Source organism: Cervus elaphus, chromosome X (assembly GCF_910594005.1).
Source record: "Cervus elaphus chromosome X, mCerEla1.1, whole genome shotgun sequence".
NCBI lineage: Eukaryota > Metazoa > Chordata > Mammalia > Artiodactyla > Cervidae > Cervus > Cervus elaphus.
The window spans coordinates 159215025-159233469 of NC_057848.1; the positions used below are offsets into that span (position 1 = coordinate 159215025).

At 41.5% G+C, this 18445-nt stretch overlaps 1 protein-coding gene across 1 annotated transcript in view; it reads right to left on the reverse strand.

The window, feature by feature from the left end:
• Positions 1-760: 760 nt before the first annotated feature.
• TXLNG (taxilin gamma) overlaps positions 761-18445 on the reverse strand; it is a 45067-nt gene continuing 27382 nt past the window's right edge. The window contains exons 4-10 of the mRNA XM_043895400.1: positions 18064-18234; positions 16637-16831; positions 14287-14406; positions 12580-12654; positions 6418-6510; positions 4805-4900; positions 761-3961 (exon numbers count right to left, since the gene is read on the reverse strand). Of these exons, the coding sequence (XP_043751335.1) occupies positions 3671-3961; positions 4805-4900; positions 6418-6510; positions 12580-12654; positions 14287-14406; positions 16637-16831; positions 18064-18234 (1041 nt within the window). The 3' untranslated portion in view covers positions 761-3670. The remainder of the gene's footprint in view (positions 3962-4804; positions 4901-6417; positions 6511-12579; positions 12655-14286; positions 14407-16636; positions 16832-18063; positions 18235-18445) is intronic.

The following is an 18445-nucleotide window of genomic DNA, read 5'->3' on the forward strand; positions in this document are numbered from 1 at the left end:
GTTTGCTTGTGTGGCAGGTCAACAGAGCGAACAAACCAGCCTGCAGCTTGGCCCTCAACCTCTTCTGTAAGGCCTGCCAGCTAGGAATGGTCTTTACATTGATTTTTCTTCTATTAAAATTTAAAAAGTTTTTTTGCCGTACCACAAGGCATGCAGGATCCTAGTTCCTCAACCAGGGATTAAATTTGGGCCCCAGGCAGTGAAAGTGCTGAGCCTTAACCACTGAACTGCCAGGGAATTCTCTACATTGATTTTTAAAGGTTGTTCGGGAAAAAAGCAGCACACTAATCCTAAACGTTTGACTTACGGAAAAAGCTTGCCAACTTATGACTGTGCTTAAATACTTTTTATTTTCATTTTTGGGTGTGTGTGCTTAAATACTTTTGCTCACCATCAACTAAGGTCTTTCATATGTGCCTCTGTGTACATGCACACTCTGCTAGTTAGATAAGTAACACCTTGGAATGTGCTGAGACTTGGCCAAATTCAAGAAATCCATAGTCCTGGATTTTTAAAGCTCTGACAACAGCTACAGTGCAGAATTTTCCTAGTCCTCTGTTTTTAGAGGTTAAAAAAAAAAGTCCTAACATGTCTGGCTACATAAAACTTTTCCCCAGCCAGAGTGCCTGGGGCACCAGCCCTTTTTTCTTAAGTCATACAATAATGAAACTACCTTTTAAGGCACAAGGACAGTATCTTCAACTGTCTTTGGATTTGACAGACATTAAGGTTACACAGGCAACAAAATACACAGAAGCTGTTAAATTTATCATACATATTTACTTAATCTATACAGAATTGAGTAGATAAAATCAGATTCACATTAGTGAAAAATCTCTACAAAATGTCTTTGAAAAGCAAAACAAGACTGCCTCTTAAACAATTCGTATCCTCATGAAAGACGTGGGCTGTAAAAATAAAGCAGTGTGTTTAGCACAAACTAGAAGATATCTGCATCATTTTTTTCACAGTTATTTCCATCTACAGTCTGAAAGAGGTAGATTTTTCTGCAACACCTGAGAATTGAATTGATAACCAGGTGTAATAAAGGCAGTTGCATACATAACTAAAAAATACTGGTCTCAAGACCAAGAAATGTACTCCTACAAGTCTGAGGATGAAATGGTCCATTATCCAAGACCCAAGTTTTCTCTATTCCTTGGAGTCTCCTGCCACTATAAATAATATACATCAAGATTCCATGATGGTGCAACAAATGCAGTTGAAGCAAATTTGACATTTAATCTTCCCTGGGCCAGCCTTAGTAGCATCTGTGTTCTAGAATGTGGTAGAAATGGAGCGTGCTACAAAGCCACAATGCTGGGCTGGCGAGGTGATTGCCTTAGGAGCGTCTCCTTTTCAGAGGGTCCCATTTGTATTTATTCACAGGGTAATGAGAGGAAAGATTCTGAAAGGATACCAAATGCACCCCAGACAGAATCCATGTCCTTTAAACACCATGAGAGCATCTAGCTAAAAATACATAGCAAGCCAAAAGCAGCAGGCCAAGTACTGTTAATCACGTCGCTTTATAAAGCCCTTGAAAATATGCAACAGGTCCGAGCTTTATGATCTTCCACACAGGACAAGCACCACAAAGAAACGTGGCGGGCTACACAAATGGCTTAAGACAGTAAGAGCTGTACATCCAGCAGAGCGCTTGTGAAATGGGATCATTAGTACTAATTTTACAGTAGAGTATATTTCTGATATATACCTCCATTTCCTCTCAGGGAAATGAGTCCACTATTTCATTTAGTAGCCAAAGGTGATATTTATAAAAGGATGTTGGAGAAAGATGTTTGTTTTTGCTTCCGACTCATTTTGACAGTAATAAGATAACTTAGTGGGTTTCTTTTCCTCCACTGTCTGGCCCTTTGATTAACATGACCAATGGTGGAAGCTTAGACGTAATCCTCCACTCCAGGCGCTGTTGCCGACAATTTTTAATTCTTTCAACCCAGTTTAGACCACGAATGTGACAGGACAAATAAAACTTTAACAAAGAGAAAACCCTTCTAACTGGACAGAAGAGTTTGTTCAGTCCAGTAAGCAATTCAAGAAGTGTCAGTTTGATAGTTTTGCTCAGTGGAATGTGCTAATAACATCAGTTCTAGTAGAACCTTTTTATTTCATAAAGTATTTCAATGCAAATTATACCAGGGACAAAGTCAAACTTGTCAGTGCAGCCTGGTTAATGATGTGTATAAACTTGACCACATTTGACATTGTGAAGAACAGAGGAAAGTTATTAAAGAACAAATCCAAAAGTGATGTGCTGCATTTCCGAAGTCCCCCATTCCAAGTGTAGACACCTTGATAATACTGTTTTGTTTTGTTTTTCCATAAAAAAGAATAAAAACTAAGAAAAGGGTGAGAAACAGACCAAAAGCGTAAGTAATAAATAAATAGATCCTGGCTAGTTAGCTCTCTGCCACATTTTCTTTAAGTTAAAAACGCTGGTTCCAGTCTTTCTGTTTTAGACATGAAATAAAACCAGTCTCAGCTAGCATGAGCATAATTAAAATTCCCTTTTAAGAACCCTGGAGAACTGCTGGTTGGACACCCAACTTTCAAGTAGCCAGAAAGTAGTGGAGGGACTTCTGCTTAAGGAAAGCTACACAATGATTTTACCCTCATTGTATTAGACTGACAAAGGACTGTCAGTGGCAGCTCTCCATGGGAAGTGAGGATGTGCACCCAAAATCCCAACTGAAAAGCAAACCACCAGGCTCCCCACACTGTAGGCTTTCAGGTGGTCCAACCAGGTGCTTCTAACCTGAAAACAGTGATGGGACTATTTTTTAGTCACATAAACATTAAGCCTGTTTCTCCAATAATTTGCCTATATATACTACTTTGTTTAAATTATACCTCTATGTACATATTCTGCCAAAACAGAAATTCTAGGCTTTCGGACATCTCAATTTGTCAAGTGATATATCAAAAAGCTAATTTGAATCAAATATGCTGTGCTTGTTTCTGACCCAAGCCTTCAGTTTTATTGGCATTTAGATGGACAGGGAGGCTTTGCGTGCAGTGTTGCAAAGAGTCAGACACGACTGAGCAACTGAACTCAATCATCTTGATTTTCCTTCTTTTTTGAGTTATATTCACGGTGGGGGGGGGCGGGGGGCGGGTGTGTGTGTGGATATTTATATGAATACTGTTTTCACATCAAGGAACCATTATCAGGGAGTTCACTGGCGGTCCAGTGGTTAGGACACAGTGCCTTCATTGCTGAGGGTACGAGTTCAATCCCTGGTTGGGGAACTAAGATCCCACAGGCCACAAAGCACAGCCAAAAAAAGAAGAAAAAAAGAAGGAACCATTATCAGAACAAAGTTCCCTTGTAATGGTCAGCCCTGGTGAATGAAATTTTAATTCAGACAAAATTCTGTGCAAGGAGCAAGGGAGAGGGAAAACGGCAATGAGCACATGCATTCTGATGAAGGGGAACGAGGCAGATGTGCAACACAGCTGAGGAAAATGTAGAGTAAAACTATTCAAACCTGCCAAGCAGCCTCCTGTACCACTTAAGTCCAGTAGTTCTAAGAAAATACAGATATGGTAGAAAAAGTAAGAAAATTTTCACCACAAAACCAAGTTACTACTAACAGAGGAAGTTATACACAAAATAGAGCTCTCAGTACAGTGATCATACTTGGTCTCAGTCAACTGACTCGATGCCGGGCCCGGCTCCCAGGGACCCGGCCTCAGGGATAACCCGGGCAGCACTTTGCCAGGTGGCACCGGACTCCTCGGGAGAAGCCGAGGTGGCGCAGGGCTGGGCCCCGGGTGGCGCTGGGCCCCCGCCTGCCGCCCTCCCGGACACCTGCTCCTTCAGCACCTCCACCTTCTCATTGAGCTCGTTCCTCTCTGTCTGCAGAGCCCGGCACAGCTTCTCCAGCCGTTCCAGTTTTATTTGAAAGGCCTTGTACTCTTTATCTCGGACAGTTTTCTATAAAGAGGAGAAAAGGCAGGGTTTATGTAACCTAACTGAGCATGAATTACATTATTGGTTACAACAAATTAAGTCTTTGGAGCCACCTGAACATGTTCAATTTCTTCAAACACTTCCTAACGTCCAGCTAGCTGCATTCTGCACACTTAACTATGGACACCAGTTAATGTGCTTATGATGTGACAAAAGGAAAATCCCTCTGTCATGTTTCTTAAAAAGAAGCAAAGTAATAAAAAAAAAGTGTACCTTTAATAGCATTTTGTATTGATAAATTAATAAGGAAATTCAAGATACTCACCACCAAAGACTAGCAGAAAAAATAAGGGCTTGCTTAAAAATAGAAGAACTCACTTCCACATATATTTCTCTCCTTTTACCAGTCCTCAGATGAGAACAAGATTCAGGGTGTGTTATTTAGTGTTTGCAAACCTCAGCTTTGTAAGACTAGCAAAAAGTACTATGCTGCTTTTTTGTAAGGACTTTAGAGACAGGCACCCAAGTTGGTGGCCTGTGCTCCCACTGGGAAACCTGATCCAGCCAAGTGGGCGCCTGGCGAAAAGGCCGATTCCCTGACCCCCACCCCCACCCCAAGTCAATCAAACTTGCTGGAGCCCAACAACTCAGGTCTTACAAGCTGGGGATCCCAGCAGGCTGGGTGGTAGGAAAGCCAACACCTCACTCAGGGTCCTACCTACAGCCTAACCCCTGACAGGACAGACTCCACTCCGCACCAGCCCTCTGCCCCAGCTCTGGCCAGTCCTCAACCGTGCTCAACCACAAGGTGGCGTGCTTCCCCAACCTGAGCTAAGACCACACCCTAGTCACGGGAAACCACCTCACCTCTTCGGCCATTTGCAGAAGTGCTTTGTTATTGTTTTCCCACTTGGTCCGCCATATGATTGTTTCTTTTTCCAGTTTTTTAATTTTCTTTGTCATCTGTGAATTGACACAATTGCAAATTTAAATTCAAAGTTCCGTTTCTTATCTCTACAGCCAACTCCAACCCTGACCGGTCCTCCCTGGCCCCGTCATGCCCCTGCCCACCCCAGAGTACCGCTGGGTGCAGTGCCGGGGGTGGGTAGAGCTCCTCTCTCCAACTCCCAGGGTGGCGGTGGCCAAAGCGGGGTTCAAACAGTGAGAAAAACACATCTCAGCTCATTTTTCAGAGGCAGCGACACCTGGTGGAAGCTGCCCGCCAGCACACTCTGAGCGCTCGCTTGGGCCAAGGACAGCCATCCTCCTTCCCAAGTTATACCAAAAACATCTGTTCCTGAATTTTCTATGCATTAACAACTTCATGTGATTCTCAGAAGGAATGAGGTTCCCCCTCCTCCCCAAGATGGAGAGCTCGCCTCTGCCCCAACCTTGGAGGCTGCAGTCGTCTGGGAACCAGAAGCAGCAGAGGGGACCGGGGACCAGGGGAAAGTCACTAACCCTCAGCTTCCCTAATACGACTACAACTCACCACTTCAGGTTTTGCTAAAAAATAAAATGGATCCAAAAATCAGAGGAATGTTCTTAACCAACACTGCCAGAGCCCAGTTTTCAGAAATTCAGGACGAGATTTCACTCTGGCGCCAACAAGCTGGCACAACAACAACCGCCTGCCCACCCCCGACCACCACTCCCATGCCTCTGGCCACAGCCTCTGGGTTCCCCTGATGCCTGAAGGGGGTCACCAGAGCCCTTGCCCCCACCAAGCACTGCCTGAAATACTCCACTTTATGAAGGGCAAGCATTTTTGTTATTTCTAAGGAGGAAGGCACAGAAAGGGTACACAACTCGCCTCCAGTCACACAATGTGGACCTTCAGCTCAGGGCCATGGTCCTGCCACCACCATCTCCCCCTATGCTTCCCTCCCTAAAAGCACCCGGTGTAAGGATGGACGCATGGGTACAGGTGTAGACACTGGCTTAGTTTAATATCCAGGATACAGCTCTTATTGTAGGCAGGAAAAAGAACCAGAGCCCCAAAAATCACTCTGGTGGAGGGAGAAAGAATTCAGTGTGAGTATAAAAGAAAAAAAGAAAGCTAAAAAGGTAGCAATACCAATAATTATCAACCAACCAAAATACGTAGTTAGCGTTCTGGGCTTGGCTTGTCATTAAATAATTTAATCTTCAAGGACACCATGCTTGGTGAAAAGGATTGGGGGAGGGTTGGGGGGTATCACCTGAAGCCAAGAAAACAGACATAACAAGCAAAAAATATACCACTTTATTGCTAACAACAAATTGTATTTAACAGAGGAGTTAACTTCACTAGCCTAGAGAGCACTAGCTCCATGTGGTACTACTGAGGGCAAAGTGACAAAATATGCCACCACTGGAGGATCAGAAGAGATGGAGAGCACAATAAAAACAGGAATACATCCAAGCCACGAACATGCTTAAAACAGCTTATTACATAAATTCCTTTTTAGGCAAATACTCCACTTAAAATAGGTAAATACCTTTTCCATTTCCTGCCGGAAGGTTGTAAACAGTTCATTGCTTTTTGCCATGGTAGTCTGGAATTCTTCAAACTTATCCATATAAAGAGAAAGCTACAGAAAACAAGTATGAAAAATTTAGACTTCTAGGTAAATGATTTAATATCTCAGACTTTCAAAAAGAACGTAACAATCCTCAATCCCAGACATCAATGGCTGCAGTTCTAAGAACCTACCGAAATGCACTGAAACTTAAGAGGTTATGTTGATCTCACCATCTTTAAACTGTTTAAAATATACAAATATTAGCTCCATTCCACCAATTATAATAAAAACTGAAGGATGTGGAATAGCTTTTAAATTTCATACAACAAATCCTTTATGAAATACCTCCTTTCCTTATATTTGAAAACCTGATCCTAGGAAAAAGATCATTCTTTTAGAATACCACCTGCATAGTTCTTAGCTTGATATCAGAGATATCTCTTTTTTTAACGTAGGCAAGAAAATGAAACAGAAGCCAAAGAACTGGTTTGGTTGGGGGAGAAAGAATTCAGTGGGAGTATAGTTAAGAGAAAAAAAGAAAAAAGAGGTAGAAACATCAATATTTCTTTTAACTCCCACCTTGAAGGAATTTTTATTCTAGGTGGGAAAATAACACCAACTGACAAGGCAAGCAAAATGTGGAACATGAGTCGCCTTTTCCTCCCCCAGGACAGGAATTCACCGAAGCCGGGGTTGGAGGAGGCACAGGAAGGGTCAGAAAAAAATTGCTGCCTGTGGCTGAGGCCAGAGCTATGTCTCAAGGGCAGGCTGAATTTTTTCATTTCAGACAAGGAAGGAGCCCTAAGAGTCCACCTAATGTAATTGCATTAGTTTAGGATGAGTAAACAGGCCCAGAGGAATAAAGTGTTTAGCTCAAGATCACACAATACATACAAAGAAAGCAGAAGAGAATAAAAGACCACCAGAGGCCAAGAAACAGTATCAGCGACGCCTTTCCACCTTCAGCAGTGCTGTGTTCATAGCATCAGAGAGAAGCCGCGACCAGGGAGGGGAGGGGGCGATGATCCAGGACAGAGCGGAGAGGCTGGTAGCAAGACAGAGGCCAGCTCTGCTGGCTGAGGAATTGCAGACCAAAAGCGATGCTACCAGTGGCACCAGGCCAGAGGAGGTAATGATAAGACAGCCATAGCGGCCCATGGAAGGGTGAGGCCAAGGGCCAGGATGAATAGAAATTTCAGGGCCAAGAGAAGAGCACAGAGGATTTCCGCACAGAGCAGCTCATAGATGGGCGCACGGTGACAGAGTCTCTGGGCTGCTGGCCTGGGGTCGGGAACACTGATGAAGCTCAGGCGGATGGACACAGCAGTCCTGGCACTTTAGGGAGATTCTTAGAATGGTCTGCTTTTAATCAAATATGGAACATCCGGGTGGACTGTCCCAGCAGAGTTCAATGCTGAGCCCCTCTGGGTAATCAGTATGTGACAACTACCATCTTGGACCTAGGGGCCTAGATTACAAAACAGTGGTCAAAACACACCAATAAGATGAAAAGTTCATCAACAAAGCCTGGAAACGGACATGGCAAACAAGAACAGAGGACAAGATGGACTCTTGGGAAGAACTGCACATTTAGGGAGCAGGAAAGGAAGAGGTGGCAGCAAAGGAACACAGTAATGATCGGGTAACACTACTCAGGACAATACCCATCACAGACAAGAGAAGCAGCACTCCTGAGAGTACAACAGGGCTTGAGCAGCTGTGAACTCGGCAGAAGGGCCCTCTGGGGCCTTGCATTAAAGTCCATCTTCTGAAGCCATATATAAACTTTTTATATCTTTTCCACATCGATTCTCTTCTCCGTTTACATGGACAACTGACTTGATAAGGCTAATAAAGGGTTCAAATTTCCTAGAAGCATTCTAGCACAATAATTTATGGTGGAAAGTTCAAAAGACTTCTCCCACTGTCACTTTAAGTTAGGCTAGCTTTGTGGGAAATGAGTGTCACCACACTGTAAAACGCCCGAAGACCAAGAGCACTCAAAAGATGTGTTCAGGGCTTCCCTAGTAGTCCAGTGGACAAGAATCCTCCTGTTAACGCAAGGGTCATGGGATCGATCCCTGCTCCAGGAACATGCCAAGGGGCAACTGAGCCCAGGCACCTAGAGGCTGTACTCCACAACAAGAGAATCCGCAACGAAGAGTAGCCCCTGATCGCCGCAACTAGAGAAAGCCTACGTGCAGCAATGCAGACCCAGTGCAGCCATAAATAAATAAACAATTTTTAAAAAAAGATATGTTCATAAAGATTCAGGCCAGTCTGCGTTTTGGAATGAATCTAGAGTTCATACATTAAAGAAACTCATTACATGATAAACTTTCAAAATGAGTAATACATTTTTCATCACCTAGCTAAACTTTTCTGAGAAAAGATGAATTGTTGCTACAAATGCCTAATTTCACCTGTCTGTAAAGACATGGGAATTCCTTCCTGCACCTCTTTTTTGAGTAGGGAGGAAGCATCTGTTACCCTTCCTCCACACAAGGCACCTTAGAACAAACTGAAGGGGTCTGGGTTAAAAAGTGGGGAGGCAACAAAGAAAAGCCTAAAAGCCCAGACAGCTTCATGGGTTCAGTTCAGTCACTCAGTTGTGTCCGACTCTTTGCGACCCCATGAACCACAGCACGCCAGGCCTCCCTGTAAATCATCAACTCCTGGAGTCTACCCAAACCCATGTCCATCAAGTCGATGATGCCATCCAACCATCTCATCCTCTGTCGTCCCCTTCTCCTCCTGCCCTCAATCTTTCCCAGCATCAGGGTCTTATCCAATGAGTCAGCTTTTTGCATGAGGTGGCCAAAATATTGGAGTTTCAGCTTCAACATCAGTCCTTCCAATGAATATTTGAGACTGGTTTCCTTTAGAATGGACTGGTTGGATCTCCTTGCAGTCCAAGGGACTCTCAAGAGTCTTCTCCAACACCACAGTCCAAAAGCATCAATTCTTCAGCACTCAGCTTTCTTTATAGTCCAACTCTCACATCCATACATGACCACTGGAAAAACCATAGCCTTGACTAGACGGACCTTTGTAGGCAAAGTAATGTCTCTGCTTTTTAATATGCTGTCTAGGTTGGTCATAACTTTCCTTCCAAGCAGTAAGTGTCTTTTAATTTCATGGCTGCAATCACCATCTGCAGTGATTTTGGAGTCCAAAAAAATAAAGTCTGACACTGTTTCCACTGTCTCCCCATCTATCTGCCGTGAAGTGATGGGACCAGATGCCATGATCTTAGTTTTCTGAATGTTGAGCTTTAAGCCAACTTTTTCACTCTCCTCTTTCACTTTCATCAAGAGGCTCTTTAGTTTTTCTTCACTTTCTGCCATAAGGGTGGTGTCATCTGCCTATCTGAGGTTATTAATATTTCTCCCAGCAATCGTGATTCCAATTTGTCCTTCCAAAGACCAGGGCAATGCTGACCTTGTAGAATGAGTTTGGAAGTATTCCCTTCTCTTTACTTTTTGAGAAGAGTTTGATAAGAATTGGTAACTCTTCTCAAAATGTAAAGAGAAGGGAATACTCCCAGACTCATTCTACAAGGTCAGCATTGCCCTGGTACCAAAAGACAGTACAGGCCAGATAAGAAAACTACAAGGATGGTTCAAATAGGCAAATCAATAAATATACCACATTAACAGAACAGAATGAAAGGCAAAAATCATATGATCACCTCAACAGATATAGGAAATGCATTTGGTAAAACTCAACACCATTCATGATAAAAATGCTGAACAACAAAAAAAGCTCAAAGGGAAATTCCCTGGCAGTCCAGTGGTTAGGACTCTGTGCTTTCACTGATGAGGGTACTGATGCAATCCCTGGTCAGAGAACTAAGATTCCACAAGCTGTGTGGTACGGACAAAGAAAATAAAAAAACTTCAACAAACTAGGTACAAAGAAGGAACATAATATAATAAAGGCCATATATGACATACCCACAGCTAACATCATACTCAAGAGTCAGTGAAAGGTTGAAAGCTTTCCCTCTAAAATCAGGAACAAGACAAAGATGCCCACTATCACCACTTCTGTTCAACACAATAGTGAAATTCCTAGCCTGAGCAATTAGTCAAAAAATAAACAACATACAAATCAGAAAGGAAGAAGCAAAACCGTTTGCTGATGACATGATCTCATATACAAAAAATCCTGAAGACCCCACCAGAAAACTGGTAGAGTACATTCAGTAAGGTTTCAGGACACAAAATCAATATACAGAAATCAGTTGTGTTTCTATACACTGACAAAACATCTGAAAAAGAAAAAAGAAATAAATTCAAGACAAAAATAAGTGGAAAGATACTCTGTGTTCATGGATCAGAAGAGTCAATATCGTTAAAAATGTCTATACTAGTCAAAGCCCTATCAAGATTCCAATGGCATTTTCCAAAGAAATAGAAAAAATAATCCTAGAATTTGTATGGAACCACAAAAAAGAAAAAAATTGAGAGCCCCAAAATAAACCCTCGCAAATATGGTTAATAATATTTGACAAGGGAACCAAGAATACTCAATGGGAAAAGGAAAGTATCTTCAATAAAAGGTATTGGGAAAACTGGATAACCACATGCAGAAGAATGAAACCAGGCTGTTACCTCATACCATTCACAAAAACTAACTTGAAATAGGTTAAGAACTTAAATAGGAGATCTGAAACTATAAACTCCTAGAAGAAAACATAGGTAAAAAGCTCCTTGACAGTGGTTTTGGCAATGAATTTTTGGATAAGACACCAAAAGCAAGAGCAACAAAAGCAAAAATCAACACATGGGACTACGCTGAACTAAAAAGCTTCTATACAAAAAAAAACCCCACCAATCAACAAAGTGAAAAGGCAACATACAGAATGGGTGAAAATGTCTGCAAACCATATATATCTGATAAAGGATTAATATCCAAAATATATAAGACACTCATATAATTCAATAGAAAAAATTAATTAAAATTTTTAAAAATCTAATTAAAAAACCAGCAGAGGACTTGAATAGACATTTTTCCAAAGACATAAAAATGGCCAACAAGTACATGAAAAAATGTTCAATTATCACAAGTCATCAGGGAAATACAAATCAAAACCACCTGTCAGATTGACTAAAACAAAAAAGACAAGAGATAACAAGTGCAGGTGAGAATGTAGAGAAAAAAAAAACTCTTGTGCACCGTTGGTGGATTAAATTGGTTCAGCCACTACAGAAAACAGTAAAAAGGCTCCTCAAAAAATTTAAAAACAGAACTATAACTCGATTCAGAAATTCTCCTTCTAGGTATGTATCCAAAAGAAATGAAAATAGGGTCTCAGATATCTGCACTCTCGTGTTCCTAATCTGCATTATTCACAATTGCCAAGGTATGGAAGAAACCTAAGTGTCCATCAACAGATAAATGTATAAAGAGGATGTGGTTGTAGGGATTTCCCTGGTAGTCCAGTAGTTGAGACTCTCTGCTTCCACTGCAGGAGGCATGGATTGGAACCTTGGTTGAGGAACTAAGATCCTGCATGCCATATGGCACAGTCAAAAAAAAAAATTTTTTTTAAATATGTGGTATATATACAAAATGGAATATTATGCAGCCATAAGAAAGAAGAAAATCTTACAATTTGTGACCACACAGATGGACTTTGAGGGCATTATGCTAAGTGAAATAAGTGAGACACAGAAAGACAAATACTAGATACTGTATGATCTCACTTACATGTAGAATCTTAAAAAGTGAAACACAAGGAAACAGAATAGAGTGGTGGTCGCCAGAGGTAGAGGGTGAGGAGAAAGGGGGAGGTATTGGTCTTAGGGTACAAACTTTCGATTAGAAGATGGGTAAGTACCGGAGATCTCACACAGCATGGTAACTATAGTTAGGACCCTGCAGACAGTGGGACCAACTGTCCCTTCTGCCTGGTTCCTGGGACTCAGGACTTTAGACCAGGAAGGTCCTAGGCAGGTCAGGTTGAGGGGGTCACCCTAAATGAAGAGGAAAACTCCAAGAGGGACATGTGATCCACTCTCAGGTCTGCTGGGAACAAGCAAAAGCATCTGAGACGAGATTCAAGGTATGTATCAAACGAATCATAGATTTTTTTTTTCCTTACAAATTCTACCACCCCTGCTGTCAAGTTACCTGCTGTTTTAGTTGTATTTCTTGTTGCTTCATTTGTTCATATTTGTGTCTTGATTCCGTTGCTTCTTTTAATAACTAGAAAACAGAAACATTCTGGCAAAATACTAATAGTAATTAAAAGATGACTACAAGGTCCAATATCCAGATAGTTGGGCTTAATCCTTCATTATTTTAGCAAGAACCATGAGATGTTAGATCATGAAAAAGTTGATATTACTACGTCTATGAATGAAATCAGCTGTCACCATCAATTGCTAATTACCTGTATCTTTGATTTGTTCCACTGTTAACACTTACAAATGTAGGAATACACTTTTATTCCTTAGAGAAAGTAACAGTGAGGCCTAATAACAAGTTTATAAAACTCAGGGTTAAATTGTATTTTTTCAGATGAAAACAATTAGAAATCTAATATTAGCAGAAAATATGGGTGGGAATCTTGATATTATCTGAGTCATTCAGAAAGTCTCCCTGGGACTTCCCTGGCAGTGCAGTGGTTAAGACACTATGCTTCCACCATGAGGGACACAGGTTTGATCCCTGGTCAGGGAACTAAGATCTCACATGCCATACAGTACGGGAAAAAAGAAAAATTAGAAAGCCCTTCTGCTCTACGAGAGGCAAGATGAGGCAGGGTGAGAGGGCAGGGAGCAAAAACAATAAAATCAGAAAACTGGTATCCGATCACTTTTTTTTTAAGTGGGGGAGACTAATAGAATGGAAGCTTTAATTTATATACTTGAGTTTATATAGTGAAATTACATAGCAGTAGGCAGCTGTGAAATTCAGTTCCTGAAGTAAAATGTCACACTTAGTCCATTAGTCTTGAAAAGTCTTTAAAACCAACCAGAAATACATGTATCGTGTGTCCATGTATGACATTTCTACTCCAACTGGGGAAATGACAACTGTCTCTTCAATTATGCATAGGATGGCACTGTCAGTTCATGTGAAAGGAGACGCTGTGCAAAAAATACATCTCTCTTAACCTTGGACTTGCACTCAGCATGACATGTTCTCATCATGAGGCCCCACTGGGATCCGAGTCTTCATATTTGGCTCACTTTGGGGCCTAAAGGACTTGAGTGAAAGCTGCATGGGACACTTTTCATTACTGTAACCACTTCTTCTGACTTCCTCTTTATTTTTTGGTTAAGCAGGTAAAGTTGAATGTGCATGTATTAAGTATATATACCCAATGAGATTCCACTGTATTCACAATTATTGACAGACAACATAATCTGAGTACATATTCTGGGAATAATGCTGAGTGATTAGGGTGCAGAGAATTCTGTTAAATTTTTATCAGAAAAGTATAAGTTACCTGTTTGGAAACAAAATCTAACAGTATGTATCAATAGGACACCCATGTTTGTAAAGCTTGCTATTAAACTGAATTCTCAAATATAATGTGCTAAACACTGGTATAATCCTTAACGTTGGTAGCCATTATCTAAAAAGTGAAATAAATATTCCAAGCAAAGAAAAGTGCAATGAATGCAGGTCTTTGCACTAAGTTGGCCTAATTCCTCCAGTGTATCTTCTGTATGTAAAGCTGAATAGAAAGAAAAGGCTAATGCCTTCTAATACACATGCCCTTTATAATCTAGAACAAAAAAATTAGCATAACCTAGTGCTACTTGAAATGCAGAATAGCTTTGGTCACAATTTTGGCCATCATTTCTTTTTTTAAGAAACAGCACTTACAAACTCTCTCTCTCTCTGATGTTTCTCATCAGCTTCTTTTATCAGCTGTGTCGTCTGCTGCAGTTTGGCGTCCACAAGCTGTTGCTGCAGTTCCTTATGTTTGAATACTTTATCAATGTGCTATGAGGAAAGGACAATTTCTTTCGTCACTTAATGAGAAGAGGGACAGAATGACGAGGACACATGACACAAGTTACAAGACCTCACTCATGAGGCTGCTTTTCCTGCCAAGGCTAACACCAGTGGGTGCCTGTCTGAGAGCTGTGCTGGCAGGAGCCTTACTCAACATGCCTCCGTCTGGAGATGGCCCATGGGCGCCTCTGTAGCTGCCTTGGGCCTCCTATTTCAGCCCTAAGGTGAAAATGAAGCTCAAACTGTATCAAGAAAAAGATGGCTAAGGAGATCAAACTGTTAAACTCATCCATCATACACGTAACTCCTGGATAGGTTTCCCCTCCCCATTAAAATTTCCCAGTTTCTCAGCTGGAGGCAGCATGCTGTTACAGGAGGAACGGCACCAATCAAATCCTCCCCTCACTGAATCTCTGGGGGGAGCCATCCCCACAATGCGAAGTTGTAAACGCCAGTGCCATGGTGGTACTGTGTAAGGGGCTTGGTACCTGCCACTTACCAGATACATTTGGCAAAAGGTCATTATTATTTCCAAGTGAAAGTATTTAGTGGTTATTTATGTATGATAAAATCATTAGAACATCCCTCCCTGACCAAGGAAAGAACATTCAATAATACTTGAATAAGGCTCACAGTAATGTGATTTAAATATACATAGCTTGCAGATTTTCTATATCATTGTCAACAACAAAACTAAAAGAATGATTTTAAGAAAAGTGAGAGCTTTATAACTTAATAGAAAGTTTATTCTCTAGGACAAAAAAATGTTTCTTAAATAAACACTTTAAGAACTTAAAAAAAAGAAAAGGAAATCTTTATGTTAGAGACTTGAGACACATCAATTGTAAAACAGATGGGTTTTATTTGGATCTTGATTCAAATAGCTTTTCTTTTTTAAAAAAAGGACAGAGACAACCAGAAAGATTTAAATGATGACTAGATTTTAATATTAAATAAGTACTGTTAATTTTTTAGGTGTGAATACAATATGGTAGTCACACCTAAAAACGAATCCTTCATCTTGATGAGGTCCACCCTCAAATATACATGAATGGACTGATACCTTGGATTTGCTTCATAATAACCCAGGAGGACGTGATGGGAATATAGCTGAAACAATAGTTTCATCTGCTAACACCAGGTGATACAGTCTCTACTTTTCTTTGTAATTTTCCATAATGATAAGAATAAAAAAGGTAAACAAAAAGCATCGAAAGTGATAGAAAACCTTTTAAAAAACTAACAGTTTTTGAAGGGCCATATGTAAACTCTAAATTAATAGAATCTAAAGTTTGCCTTGAAAATTGGATAAAATAACCCAAAGAGATGCCACAATCTCTCTGTTTTTAAAATCAGGTCTTTTAATCTATCTGTGTAAGTGATACAACACACATAAGAGAACAATGTTTTACTAACTTAAAAGGCAGGGAATCTTTCATTTAAAAAACCTAACCCTTTATTCCTACCCATTTGACCTCTAAAAGGGAGGAATTTTAAAAAGCACATGATCATCTATTTGCATTTAATCTAGACACTATACCCAGACTTCCCAACTAGCTTGTACAAGTCTTAGTTTGGAGGCCAGCAACCAAGATAAGCAGCCAGAGATTCTTCCAGCAAATTTTTTACTTCAACTAGGTGTAAAAAGGTTTAGAAACAGGTTCTTTTTTTCCTCCCACAAATGGTAGAAAACCCCCACTTAAAAAAAATTGAAACGCAGGTATAATTCAATGGTGCTTAGTCACTCAGTCATGGTCGACTCTTTGTGGCCCCGTGGACTGTGGCCCGCCAGCTCCGCTGTCCATGGGGATTCTCCAGGCAAGAAAACTGGAGTGGGTTGCCATTTCCTTCTCCAGGATGCAATGGTAGTGTAGACCATATAGATTATTACAGATGTCTAAAATACAGCATATTTGGGGGCCAGGTATTTACTCATTTTTAGTGTGGATAAGGGGGGAAAAATCTATGCCCAAGTCATAATCTTCCAGAATCACATGGAAGACAAGTTGTGCTTAACACTGTCTCCAAGAAATTGCTTCACAGACCTAAATCCAGTGACTTCTGGGCCATCCCTAAGAATCCTGCGAGGAAAGGATTCCACTACATGTACACAAAGGTTCTAAAACAGCCCAGAATGAGTGTTTCAGTGAATGGCTTTGGTTCGTCGTGACAGGGGACAGTCCCCACTAATGTCGCCTAAACACCTGATCGCCCCTACCTCCTCCCGCAGCGCGTACTGCTCAATGAGCTTCTTCAGCTTCTCGCCCAGCTCGATGTTCTCCTGGCGGAGCTTGGCGTTGTGTATGTCATGTTGCTCCAGCTGTGCCTGGATTTCATTCAAAGTAATTTGGAAGTGTGCAGTGGCTTCTTTCCGTCTTTCTTCCTCCTCTCGGGCCTGCTGCATATTTTCTTCCTTATTACCCCAAAAAATTTCTGTTAATGGTACAGACCTAAAGAGAAGATGCTCACAAAAGACACTGCTGCCATGGGGGTTCACTGCTTGCTGCCCTGAAGTGGTGCTTCTGAACTGGAATTCCTTCCCTTTATTTACGACCAGAAGGCTCTCATTTGAAAGCAACCAGCTTCTCCTAAACAGATAATCAGAGACACAGGCTGCCCTACTCTAAAGTGCTCTGTGGCCATCTAAAGCCCACCGTGCTGAGAGACGAAGAAGGAGCTTCCCCAGGCAGCCAGCTCCCTCCAAACGGGCTTCCCAAATATCTGCTCTCACTGGTCTCACGGGGCAGCATCTGAAATCAGCCTGAAGAGGGAAATCCCTTCTTGCACCTTATTTTCAGGGTTATCCCTTCTACTCCCTAGACAGCAAGGGGCAAAAGGAACGTGTATCTTAAAAGCTTAGTCCCAACTCTTGCTCAGATACAAGTGCTGAGAGACTTCTATGTGTCTACAGCGTCATCAGTCCAATCAAAGTGTGAACTTGCTGCTATGGGGAAAATACCATCTAGTTTCATGAACACTGAAATCCAAGGATTCAAAAACAAAGAAAAACGAATAGCTCCCCCATCAGGTAAAGGTCCATTTCCTGAGGGTTCCTATGTTCTAGGGCTTTGGGTATCTGGCGTGGTGGGGGAGTCTGATGAGCAATCCCACTCAGTCACACGAGGACAGGCCCACCTGTATCCCTGCCCCTTTCTCTTCTTCCTTTGTTGGTACCAACTACCTTTTGGGTACCCGCTGCCTCATCTTTTAATCAGCCGAGGAATAAATGTTCTTCTAAAAGTACTTGTCAATGGGGAGCTGGAATGGGCAAGGGCAGCTGGCAATGCAGCCAATGAACAGCCCTTGAGGAGCTCGATGGGGCCTTTCCCTTCCCTCAAGTCTGCTCCTACTCATTTCGGTCCACATTTCACACATGCTAAAAAATGACTTCAGTGCTCAGCCAGAAACTGCAAATTTGAGCTTTCTAAGCCATGGCTCTTAGGAGGAAAGCTGTGGTCTAAACATTAACCTCATCTATATTCCCCATGAGCAAGTACGAGGTATGGTAAGAAGCATCAGGCCAAGCAAAATAGAACGGCGGCTATCTCCAAGGAGACACAAGGATTAAGTTCAAATAGATACACGGTGACAATAAATTCAGCTAAGTCGGTCTCTCCTGAAAAACAGAGAAAGGAACCAACTCACCTTTAACGTCTTATTGTGACGCTGAAGTTCCCTGCAAAGAGACTCGAGCTTGCTTCTTGCCAAGATAGCCTTGCTGTGTTCACTCTGCAAATGAACTTTCTCTTTCACAATCTGGGCTTGCTTCTTCTGCAGAATCTTCATTTGCTTCTGAACATTCCTGCTCTCCTCCAGCTAAAATTAACAAGCACTTTACATTTAGGAATACAGTGAAAACCTTTGAGTGATGACTGGAAGAACTACAGTAAGAACCATGGAATACATTTCCCAAAACCCACAGTATTGTAGTGTAATATTTTATTTAAATTGTTTCATGCTATGCTACCCTGCCAACCTTCTCTTTTCTCATTATGATAAGAAAGTGAGCAAATGATTTAGTGTAGGA